Source organism: Lipotes vexillifer, unplaced genomic scaffold, assembly GCF_000442215.2.
Source record: "Lipotes vexillifer unplaced genomic scaffold, Lipotes_vexillifer_v1.1 scaffold217, whole genome shotgun sequence".
NCBI lineage: Eukaryota > Metazoa > Chordata > Mammalia > Artiodactyla > Lipotidae > Lipotes > Lipotes vexillifer.
In genome coordinates, this window is record NW_006788200.1 from 2,899,378 (window position 1) to 2,911,837 (window position 12,460).

At 40.1% G+C, this 12,460-nt stretch overlaps 1 protein-coding gene across 1 annotated transcript in view; it reads left to right on the forward strand.

The window, feature by feature from the left end:
• Positions 1 to 12,460, forward strand: part of DDX46 (DEAD-box helicase 46) — a 61,390-nt gene that overhangs the window by 24,467 nt on the left and 24,463 nt on the right. Inside the window, exons 14-15 of the mRNA XM_007461368.1 lie at positions 9,575 to 9,739; positions 10,811 to 10,973. Of these exons, the coding sequence (XP_007461430.1) occupies positions 9,575 to 9,739; positions 10,811 to 10,973 (328 nt within the window). The remainder of the gene's footprint in view (positions 1 to 9,574; positions 9,740 to 10,810; positions 10,974 to 12,460) is intronic.

The window sequence follows — 12,460 nt, forward strand, 5'->3', positions numbered from 1 at the left end:
GAATCATATAGTATACATCTAGCTTGTATTTATTTCACTTATCATATGTGTTTGAGCTCCATTCGTGTGCTAGCATTTGTCAGTACTTTATTCCTTTAATTGCTGAGTAATTAATATTCCGTCATATGAATATATTTCATATTTTGTTTCTCCATTAGCCAGCTGATGGAAATTTGGATTATTTCCATGATTAGGAATAAGGCTGCTAGGAACATTTGTATACAAGTCTTTGTATGGACATACTTCTTTGTATATTTTGAATAGATTACCTAGGAGTGGAATTCCTGATTGTATGGTTGGTTGGTTGGTTGGTTGGTTATTGATTGATTGATTGCGAGGAAAGCCTCAAATAGAAGAAAGCCACTTTTTTTTTTTACATCTTTCTTGGAGTATAATTGCTTTACAATGGTGTGTTAGTTTCTGCTTTATAACAAAGTGAATCAGTTATACCTATACATATGTTCCCATATCTCTCCCCTCTTGCGCCTCCCTCCCTCCCACCCTCCCTATCCCACCGCTCTAGGTGGTCACAAAGCACCGAGTTGATCTCCCTGTGCTATGCGGCTGCTTCCCACTAGCTATCTTTTTTTTCGTTTGGTAGTGTATATATGTCCATGCCACTCTCTAACTTTGTCATGGCTTACCCTTCCCCCTCCCCATATCCTCAAGTACATTCTCTAGTAGGTCTGTGTCTTTATTCCTGTCTTACCCCTAGGTTCTTCATGACTTTTTTTTTTTCTTATTCCATATATATGTGTTAGCATACGGTATTTGTCTTTCTCTTTCTAACTTACTTCACTCTGTATGACAGACTCTAGGTCCATCCACCTCACTACAAATAACTCAATTTCATTTCTTTTTATGGCTGAGTAATATACCATTGTATATATGTGCCACATCTTCTTTATCCATTCATCCGATGATGGACACTTAGGTTGTTTCCATCTTCTGGCTATTGTAAATAGAGCTGCAATGAACATTTTGGGACATGACTCCTTTTGAATTATGGTGTTCTCAGGGTATATGCCCAGTAGTGGGATTGCTGGGTCATATGGTAGTTCTATTTGTAGTTTTTTAAGGAACCTCCATACTGTTCTCCATAGTGGCTGTACCAATTCACATTCCAACCAGCAGTGCAAGAGTGTTCCCTTTTCTCCACACCCTCTCCAGCATTTATTGTTTCTAGATTTTTTGAATGATGGCCATTCTGACTGGTGTGAGATGATATCTCATTGTAGTTTTGATTTGCATTTCTCTAATGATTAATGATGTTGAGCATTCTTTCATGTGTTTGTTGGCAGTCTGTATATCTTCTTTGGAGAAATGTCTATTTAGGTCTTCTGCCCATTTTTGGATTGGGTTGTTTATTTTTTTGTTATTGAGCTGCATGAGCTGCCTGTAAATTTTAGAGATTAATCCTTTGTCAGTTGATTCATTTGCAAATATTTTCTCCCATTCTGAGGGCTGTCTTTTGGTCTTGTTTATGGTTTCCTTTGCTGTGCAAAAGCTTTGAAGTTTCATTAGGTCCCATTTGTTTATTTTTGTTTTTATCTCCATTACTCTAGGAGATGGGTCAAGAAGGATCTTGCTGTGATTTATGTCATAGAGTGTTCTGCCTATGTTTTCCTCTAAGAGTTTGATAGTTTCTGGCCTTACATTTAGGTCTTTAATCCATTTTGAGCTTATTTTTGTGTATGGTGTTAGGGAGTGATCTAATCTCATACTTTTACATGTACCTATCCAATTTTCCCAGCACCACTTATTGAAGAGGCTGTCCTTTCTCCACTGTATATTCCTGCCACCTTTATCAAAGATAAGGTGACCATATGTGCATGGGTTTATCTCTGGGCTTTCTATCCTATTCCATTGATCTATCTTTCTGTTTTTGTGCCAGTACCATACTGTCTTGATTACAGCTTTGTAGTATAGTCTGAAGTCAGGGAGCCTCATTCCTCCAGCTCTGTTTGTTTTTTGTTCTCAAGATTGCTTTGGCTATTTGGGGACTTTTGTGTTTCCATACAAATTGTGAAATTTTTTGTTCTAGTTTGTGAAAAATGCCAGTGGTAGTTTGATAGGGATTGCATTGAATCTGTAGATTGCTTTGGGTAGTAGAGTCATTTTCACCATGTTGATTCTTCCAATCCAAGAACATGGTATATCTCTCCATCTATTTGTATCATCTTTAATTTCTTTCATCAGTGTCTTATAATTTTCTGCATACAGGTCTTTTGTCTCCTTAGGTAGGTTTATTCCTAGATATTTTATTCTTTTTGTTGCAGTGGTAAATGGGAGTGTTTTCTTGATTTCACTTTCAGATTTGTCGTCATTAATGTATAGGAATGCCAGAGATTTCTGTGCATTAATTTTGTATCCTGCTACGTTACCAAATTCATTGATTAGCTCTAGTAGTTTTCTGGTAGCATCTTTAGGATTCTCTATGTATAGTATCATGTCATCTGCAAACAGTGACAGCTTTACTTCTTCTTTTCCGATTTGGATTCCTTTTATTTCCTTTTCTTCTCTGATTGCTGTGGCTAAAACTATGTTGAATAAGACTGGTGAGAGTGGGTAACCTTGTCTTGTTCCCGATCTTAGTGGAAATGCTTTCAGTTTTTCACCATTGAGGACAATGTTGTGTGGGTTTGTCATATATGGCCTTTATTATGTTGAGGAAAGTTCCCTCTATGCCTACTTTCTGCAGGGTTTTTATCATAAATGGGTGTTGAATTTTGTCGAAAGCTTTCTCTGCATCTATTGAGATGATCATATGGTTTTTCTCCTTCAATTTGTTAATATGGTGTATCACGTTGATTGATTTGCGTATATTGAAGAATCCTTGCATTCCTGGAATAAACCCCACTTGATCATGGTGTATGATCCTCTTAATGTGCTGTTGGATTCTGTTTGCTAGTATTTTGTTGGGGATTTTTGCATCTGTGTTCATCAGTGATATTGGCCTGTAGTTTTCTTTCTTTGTGACATCCTTTTCTTTCTTTGTGACATCCTTGTCTGGTATCAAGGTGATGGTGGCCTCGTAGAATGAGTTTGGGAATGTTCCTCCCTCTGCTATATTTTGGAAGAGTTTGAGAAGAATAGGTGTTAGCTCTTCTCTAAATGTTTGATAGAATTCGCCTGTGAAGCCATCTGGTCCTGGGCTTTTGTTTGTTGGAAGAGGAAGATCAGTGCTTGTGATTGGTCTGTTCATATTTTCTATTTCTTCCTGATTCAGTCTTGGCAGTTTGTGCATTTCTAAGAATTTGTCCATTTCTTCCAGATTGTCCATTTTATTGGCATAGAGTTGCTTGTAGTAATCCCTCATGATTTTTTGTATTTCTGCAGTGTCAGTTGTTACTTCTCCTTTTTCATTTCTGATTCTATTGATTTGAGTCTTCTCCCTTTTTTTCTTGATGAGTCTGGCTAATGGTTTATCTATTTTGTTTATCTTCTCAAAGAACCAGCTTTTAGTTTTATTGATCTTTGCTATTGTTTCCTTCATTTCTTTTTCATTTATTTCTGATCTGATTTTTATGATTTCTTTCCTTCTGCTAACTCTGGGGTTTTTTTGTTCTTCTTTCTCTAATTGCTTGAGGTGCAAGGTTAGGTTGTTTATTCGAGATGTTTCCTGCTTCTTAAGGTGGGCTTATATGGCTATAAACTTCCCTCTTAGAACTGCTTTTGCTGCATCCCATAGATTTTGAGTTGTCGTGTGTCCATTGTCATTTGTTTCTAGGTATTTTTTGATTTCCTCTTTGATTTCTTCAGTGATCACTTCGTTATTAAGTAGTGTATTGTTTAGCCTCCATGTGTTTGTATTTTTTACAGCTCTTTTCCTATAATTGATATCTAGTCTCATGGCGTTGTGGTCGGAAAAGATACTTGATACAATTTCAATTTTCTTAAATTTACCAAGGCTTGATTTGTGACCCAAGATATGATCTATCCTGGAGAATGTTCCATGAGCACTTGAGAAAAATGTGTATTCTGTTGTTTTTGGATGGAGTGTCCTATAAATATCAATTAAGTCCATCCTGTTTAATGTATCATTTAAAGCTTGTGTTTCCTTATTTATTTTCATTTTGGATGATCTGTCCATTGGTGAAAGTGGGGTGTTGAAGTCCCCTACTATGAATGTGTTACTGTCGATTTCCCCTTTTATGGCTGCTAGTTTTTGCCTTATGTATTGAGGTGCTCCTATGTTGGGTGCATAAATATTTACAATTGTTATATCTTCTTCTTGGATCGATCCCTTAATCATTATGTAGTGTCCTTCTTTGTCTCTTCTGATAGTCCTTATTTTAAAGTCTATTTTGTCTGATATGAGAATTGCTACTCCAGCTTTCTTTTGGTTTCCATTTGCATGGAATATCTTTTTCCATCCCCTTACTTTCAGTCTGTATGTGTCTCTAGGTCTGAAGTGGGTCTCTTGTAGACAGCATATATATGGGTCTTGTTTTTGTATCCATTCAGCCAATCTGTGTCTTTTGGTGGGAGCATTTAGTCCATTTACATTTAAGGTAATTATCGATATGTATGTTCCTATTCCCATTTTCTAAATTGTTTTGGGTTCGTTATTATAGGACTTTTCCTTCTCTTGTGTTTTTGTCTAGAGAAGTTCCTTTAGCATTTGTTGTAAAGCTGGTTTGGTGGTGCTGAACTCTCTCAGCTTTTGCTTGTCTGTAAAGGTTTTAATTTCTCCATCAAATCTGAATGAGATCCTTGCTGGGTAGAGTAATCTTGGTTGCAGGTTTTTCTCCTTCATCACTTTCAGTATGTCCTGCCACTCCCTTCTGGCTTGTAGAGTTTCTGCTGAGAGATCAGCTGTTAACCTTATGGGGATTCCCTTGTGTGTTATTTGTTGTTTTTCCCTTGCTGCTTTTAATATGCTTTCTTTGTATTTAGTTTTTGACAGTTTGATTAATATGTGTCTTGGCGTATTTCTCCTTGAATTTATCCTGTATGGGACTCTCTGTGCTTCCTGGACTTGATTAACTATTTCCTTTCCCATATTAGGGAAGTTTTCAACTATAATCTCTTCAAATATTTTCTCAGTCCCTTTCTTTTTCTCTTCTTCTTCTGGAACCCCTATAATTCGAATGTTGGTGCGTTTAATGTTGTCCCAGAGGTCTCTGAGACTGTCCTCAGTTCTTTTCATTCTTTTTTCTTTATTCTGCTCTGCAGTAGTTATTTCCACTATTTTATCTTCCAGGTCACTTATCCGTTCTTCTGCCTCAGTTATTCTGCTATTGATCCCATCTAGAGTATTTTTAATTTCATTTATTGTGTTGTTCATTGTTGCTTGTTTCATCTTTAGTTCTTCTAGGTCCTTTTTAAATGTTTCTTGCATTTTGTCTATTCTGTTTCCAAGATTTTGGATCATCTTTACTATCATTATTCTGAATTCTTTTTCAGGTAGACTGCCTATTTCCTCTTCATTTGTTAGGTCTGGTGGGTTTTTATCTTGCTCCTTCATCTGCTGTGTGTTTTTCTGTCTTCTCATTTTGTTTATCTTACTGTGTTTGGGGTCTCCTTTTTGCAGGCTGCAGGTTCGTAGTTCCTGTTGTTTTTGGTGTCTGTCCCCAGTGGCTAAAGATGGTTCAGTGGGTTGTGTAGGCTTCCTGGTGGAGGGGACTACTGCCTGTGTTCTGGTGGATGAGGCTGGATCTTGCCTTTCTGTTGGGCAGGTCCATGTCTGGTGGTGTGTTTTGGGGTGTCTGTCGACTTACTGTGATTTTGGGCAGCCTCTCTGCTAATGGGTGGGGTTGTGTTCCTGTCTTGCTAGTTGTTTGGCATAGGATGTCCAGCACTGTAGCTTGCTGGTCGTTGAGTGAAGCTGGGTGTTTGTGTTGAGATGGAGATCCCTGGGAGATTTTCGCCATTATATATTACACGGAGCTGGGAGGTCTCTTGTGGACCAGTGTCCTGTAGTTGGCTCTCCCACCTCAGAGGTACAGCACTGACTCCTGGCTGCAGCACCAAGAGCCTTTCATCCACATGGCTTAGAATAAAAGGGAGAGAAAGTAGGTAGGTAAGAAGTTAGGAAGGAAGGAAGGAAGGAAGGAAGCGGGATAAGAGAAAATAAAATAAAGATAAAATAGTTATTAAAATAAAAAATAATTATTAAGAAAAAAAATTTTTTTAAGTAAAAAAAAACCCCCAAAACTTATGGATAGAACCCTTGGACAAATGGTGAAAGCAAAGCTATACAGAAAAAAATTTCACACAGAAGCATACACATACACACTCACAAAAAGAGGAAAAGGGGAAAAAGTAATAAATCTTGCTCTCAAAGTCCACCTGATTTTGGGATGATTTGTTGTCTATTCAGGTATTCCACAGATGTAGGGTATATCAGGTTGATTGTGGAGATTTAATCCACTTCTCATGAGGCTGCTGGGAGACATTCCCTTTCTCTTCTTTGTTCACACAGCTCCCGGGGGGCTCAGCTTTGAATTTGGCCCCGCCTCTGCGTGTTGGCCCCGGAGTGCGTCTTTTCTTCGCTCAGACAGGACAGGCTTAAAGGAGCCGCTGATTCGGGGGCTCTGGCTCACTCAAGCCGTGGGGAGGGAGGGGTACGGAGTGCAGGGCGAGCCTGCAGCAGCAGAGGCCAGCAGGACATTACACCAGCCTGAGGCGTGCCGTGCGTTCTCCCGGGGAAGTTGTCCCTGGTTCCCGGGACCCTGGCAGTGGCGGGCTGCACAGGGTCCTTGGAAGGGAGGTATGGACAGTGACCTGTGCTCGCACACAGGCTTCTTGGTGGCGGCAGCAGCAGTCTTAGCGTCTCATGCCCGTCTCTGGGGTCCGCGCTGTTAGCCGGTGCTTGCGCCCATCTCTGGAGCTCCTTTCAGCGGCGCTCTTAATCCCCTCTACTCGCGCACCAGGAAACAAAGAGGGAAGAAAAGTCTCTTGGCTCTTCGGCAGGTCCAGACTTTTCCCCAGACTCCCTCCCGGCTAGCCGTGGTGCACTAGCCCCTTCAGGCTGTGTTCACGCCGCCAGTCCTCTCCCTTCAGTCCTCTCCCTACGCTCCGACTGAAGCCCGAGCCTCAGCTCCCAGCCTCGCCTGCCCTGGCGGGTGAGCAGACAAGCCTCTCAGGCTAGTGAGTGCCGGTCGGCAGCGATCCTCTCTGTGCGGGAATCTCTTCGCTTTGCCCTCCGCAACCCTGTTGCTGTGCTGTCCTCCGCGGCTCCGAAGCTCCCCGCTCCGCCACCCGCAGTCTCCGCCTGCGAAGGGGCTTCCTAGCGTGTGGAAACCTTTCCTCCTTCACAGCTCCCTCCCACTGGTGCAGGTCCTGTCCCTATTCTTTTGTCTCTGTTTATTCTTTTTTCTTTTGCCCTACCCAGGTACGTGGGGAGTTTCTTGCCTTTTGGGAGGTCTGAGGTCTTCTGCCAGCGTTCAGTAGGTGTTCTGTAGGAGTTGTTCCACGTGTAGATGTATTTCTGATGTATCTGTGGGGAGGAAGGTGATCTCCGTGTCTTACTCTTCCGCCATCTTCCCCATCCCTGTGTGGTAATTTATGTTTAATTTTCTAAGAAACTGTCAAACTTTTCCATAGTAGCTATTCCATTTTATAGGCCAATATAATATTGATACAGAAATCAAATGTTATGTTACAGTTTTATGTACAATGATGCAAAACCCCTAAAAAATATATTAAGGAACCAAATATAGCAATGTTTAAAATAGATTATTAATCATATCGAAGTTAGTATCCTTTGGATGTAAGGCTGGTTTAACATTAGAAAAATCAAGTAATGTAATCCACCTTGTTACCAGAATAGAGGGGAAAACCATACTATTATCTCAAATAATGCAGAAAAGCATTTGATAAAATTTCACTGATGGTTTAAAAATTCAGCACACTGGGACTAGTAGGGAGCTACCAGAGTAAGCCTGTAGCAAACCTTATACCTAATTGTGCAACTTTGAAGCTTTTAACATAAGAAAGAAAATTAAGTAGTGAACAACACTTTGCTGGAGGTCCTAGCACAGTAAGCAAGAAAAAGCTATAATATTTAGAAAGGAAGAAACAAGTGTTATTTGCAGGTGATATACTGTCTTTGTAGAAGACTCAAAATAATCTACAGATAAATTATTAGAATTGATAAAGAGAATAGTAGAATTTCTGGACACAAAGTCAGTAAAGAAAAGTAATTTGCAGTTCTTTTCCCAGTAAGAAAATGTACTTTAGAAATCATATAAGTTACAAAAGCTTGAAAAAATAAACTTGACAAAGATGTGTAATATATGTATCTGGAGAAAACTGTGAAACTTTACTGGAAAACATTAAAGAGAACTTAACTCTGAAATTTATGTAAAGATCAAGTGGTAAAGAGCAATCCTGAAGAAGAGAAACAGGATAGGGTGTAAGAGAAGCACTTCTTGAAAGTGTAGTTCATTCCTATTTTAGGATTTAGTTTTCTTGGGTCTGCTAAGTCAGGTACCACTTAACCAAAATGTTGTTGCTATCGTGTCCTGTCTTATTTTCTTGGTCTTTGTTGGTTTGTGTAATTTTTTAAAACAATCCCTGTATTGTTACATTTTACAGCATTTTTCAAGGGAAGAGAAGTAAGTGTGTGTGGTCAACACTGAAACATTTTTAACTGAAAATACTGACATAAGTTTTAAAGCCGTCATTTTGGCTGCTGGGTGGAGAATAGATTTCAGACTGGACAGGAGTAAAGGCAGGAAAACCTGGTAGGAGACAATTGAAATAATCCAGATGAGAGATGTTTGAGGTTTGGACCAGGAGCCCAGGATTTCCACATGCCTTGGGTAGGGCAGCCCCTTTCACAGATATCACATCATCTTTGATTGGAGTAAAATTGTGGTCCTGTGTATTCCTGGCAAGACCTTTACCCTTTCCAGTTTCCAACCACTCACCCCTGTCTCTCTTGAAACCATCAGTAATAATTTTATTCATTATGTCTTCTTTTTCTTGTTTATGCCATAAGAATCCTAGAACTCCCTGATTCTTCCAGGGCTCTTTAGACACTGAGGTAGTTAATTGGTACCTGTATCCCACTCCCTCAACAGTATGTCCACCATCATTGTTCTTTTTTTTTCCTGTAGCTCTTATCACCATTTGTAACATAATATATTTGTTTATCCATCCTCATTAGAATATAAGCTCTATTAAGACAAATTTTTCTCTATTTTTATTGCATATTCCGAGCACGTAGAACAATTCCTGGCACATAATGATTGCTCAGTAAAAATGTGTTCAATAAATGGAGGAAAACAGAAATAGCAATGAGGAATAGTTGCATTGTGGGTTTAGTTTGAAGATCAAGACTACTGAATTTGTTGATGGATTGTGTGTGTGATGAGTAAGAGAGAGAGTAGTTACGGATGGCTACTAGATTTTTGGCATAAACCAAAATGACTAGAGTTTCCATTTCTTGAGAGGGGGAAACTATGAGAGGAGCAAATTTTAGGGTAAAATCAATTATAATATTCTGAGGTAACACATTTAAAAGTCACTGAAAGATGTTCTCAAAAGTTCCTTCTACTTGGTTTTACCGTCCTACAATTCTTGGAGACTACACTCACCATGCTTGTTTGTAATGTTTTCTCAGGTCATGCGCATTGTGGATAATGTTCGTCCTGACCGACAGACAGTTATGTTTTCAGCTACTTTCCCCAGAGCTATGGAGGCCTTGGCTCGCAGAATCCTGAGTAAACCCATTGAAGTGCAGGTTGGAGGCAGAAGTGTGGTTTGCTCAGATGTGGAGCAACAAGTGGTGCGTACAGTCCTTAGGAAACCCCCAGTTCCCTGTATGTTTAGGCATTGTGTCTTCTTTTCGGGATCGTTGTGATGTAGGCAGATAATTTCTAAAATTAAATAGTACATATCAACTGCAGCCTTTAACATTTTACCAAATATATATATATATATATATATTTTTTAAATTTTGTTCATTTATTTCTGCATTGGGTCTTCATTGCTGCGTGCAGGCTTTCTCTAGTTGTGGTGAGTGGGGGCTACTCTTTGTTATGGTGCGTGGGCTTCTCATTGTGGTGGTTTCTCTCATGGAGCATGGGCTCTAGGCGCGCGGGCTTCAGTAGTTGTGGCTCACGTGCTCTAGAGCGCAGGCTCAGTAGTTGTGGTACACGGGCTTAGTTGCTCCACAGCATGTGGGATCTTTCTGGACCAGGGCTCGAACCCGTGTCTGCTGCATTGGCAGGCAGATGCTTAACCACTGTGCCACCAGGAAAGCCCTAGCAAATATAGTTGAATTTGCTCTTCCATGGAACTTTCTGTTTAAATGCTCTTTTAGGTTTTTTCACCAGAAGTGGTAGGCGGGTGATAAAATGTCACATACCTATGTTATTCTTTGGTTAATAGGATGTGAAGTTAAGAGTCAGAGAGAGGGGCTTACCTGGTGTCACAGTGGTTGAGAGTCCACCTGCCGATGCAGGGGACGCGGGCTCATGCCCTGGTCCGGGAAGATCCCACATGCGGCGGAGTGGCTGCGCCCCGTGAGCCATGGCTGCTGAGCCTGCGTGTCTGGAGCCTGTGCTCCGCAACGGGAGAGGCCACAACAGTGAGAGGCCCGCGTACCGCAAAAATAAAAAAATAAAAGAGAGAGAGAACAGATCATCTGTCCACATTTGTAAGCCTCTTAGTCTCTGAAAGTTACAGTTATTTTTTTGGTCTTAGTGGTTTATCAATTAAAATCAACATTTTCTTACCCCTTCCTAAAGTTATAGGAAGATGTTTGTTTATTTGCCACAAATAAAATGAATATTTTTGTTCATGAAATGTATTTGGATTTTTACTCCATTAACTTGGTACAATGTGTTGTTTTCAGATTGTGATTGAAGAAGAAAAGAAATTCTTGAAGCTACTTGAACTTCTAGGCCATTATCAAGAAACAGGATCTGTCATTATATTTGTGGATAAGCAGGAACATGCTGATGGTCTTCTGAAAGATTTAATGAGAGCTTCTTACCCTTGCATGTCTCTTCATGGAGGTAACGTTTAATGAAGTCTCTGTTAAGTACTTAACTTAGCCAAGCACCGTGCTGTGTATTTCCTTTGTCTCTAATTTAGCAGTAAATTTTATGTCATCCATGTCATTTTTCATTCACAACAGTTTTGTGTGGGGGGGTAAGCATTATTTTATTTCATCTTAGCGATAAAGAAAATAAGACAACAACATATTGGTTTGATCAAATTGCATAACCATTAATCAGCTAAGGAGGAATTGAACTTAAATTTTTTTTTTTCAGCCCAAACCCCCAGTATTTATTTACAAGTTATTTATATGTACAACTAATGTAATATTATGCTCTTTATAAACATTAACACACAAACAAGAAATTAAAAAACACAAAAATTAGAAATATTCTAGTATTTTCTTCCCACTCCCGCAACGTATATCACGTATCATAATCACACACTGCCTAAGTTACCTCCCCCCCCAGCCCCTCCCCCTCCACCATCACTTCGGAGCCCCTGCTGTAATCAAAGGGAGCCTTTGGAGTTTCTGAAACAGAGGAGGGGCATGGTCTCTGATGACTTTCCCGAATCCGCAAACTAAAAGCAGACTGAGACATCAAAGAACTGCAATTGCCTTAGAGCGCTTTCCACGTGCCAGGAAATGCCTCAGTGCTTTAGTATAACTCATTTAATCCCCAAAGCAACCCTATGCTGTACGTACCATTATTGTCTTTTAAGATATTTTTATCTTAAGATGGAACCAAGGCATAGTGAGGTTAAGAAACTTTGCCAGGGTGACACAGAAAATGGTGGAGCCAGAACTGGAACCCACCCTGGGTGGGTCCACACTCCAAGAGCTTAACCGCTACTGGAGGGAGATAAGGGGGCTCCCTTGGTCAAGTCCCTCACCAATCACTGCTGCCATGAGAATTCCAGGTACTGTGTGAGGAGGCAGCAGGAAATCACTAATCACCGAGGTACCTCTCACTCGGTTGTCTAGGCAAGGTCGTCTTATCTGCAGTCTCCAGAGGCCAACTCAGCTGGTCACGCAGGCGCAGATCGATAGGCTTGGTTTCTATGAACTTAAAATTTTTGATTTATGTTCTATTCTTTCCATTGTACCATGCTACCTAGAGGTTTTATTATGATTTAGAGCTTTAATTAATTTCTGTGTAATATCACCATTGTTATATATATGTGGGACTTAGAACACTAAACATATGGAACAGAGACAGTTTGAATTAAACTCACTAACCAAGTGTTCTGGCAATATGGCTTTGTGACAAACCACCCCCAAATTTAGTGACAACAGTCTTTTTTTTTCTTTTTTTAATGAATCTGCAATTTGTGTAGTTCTTAGCACATAACTAGTCTCTCTTTCATGCTCTTTCTACTCGGATGGCTCAGTTGGGGTTGGGGATCCATTTCCAACTTGCCTTACTTAGGCAGCTGACAAGTTGGTAGTGGCTCTTGACTGAGAGCTCAGTCAGGCTGTTGGCCAGGAGTCCTGACTCTTTCC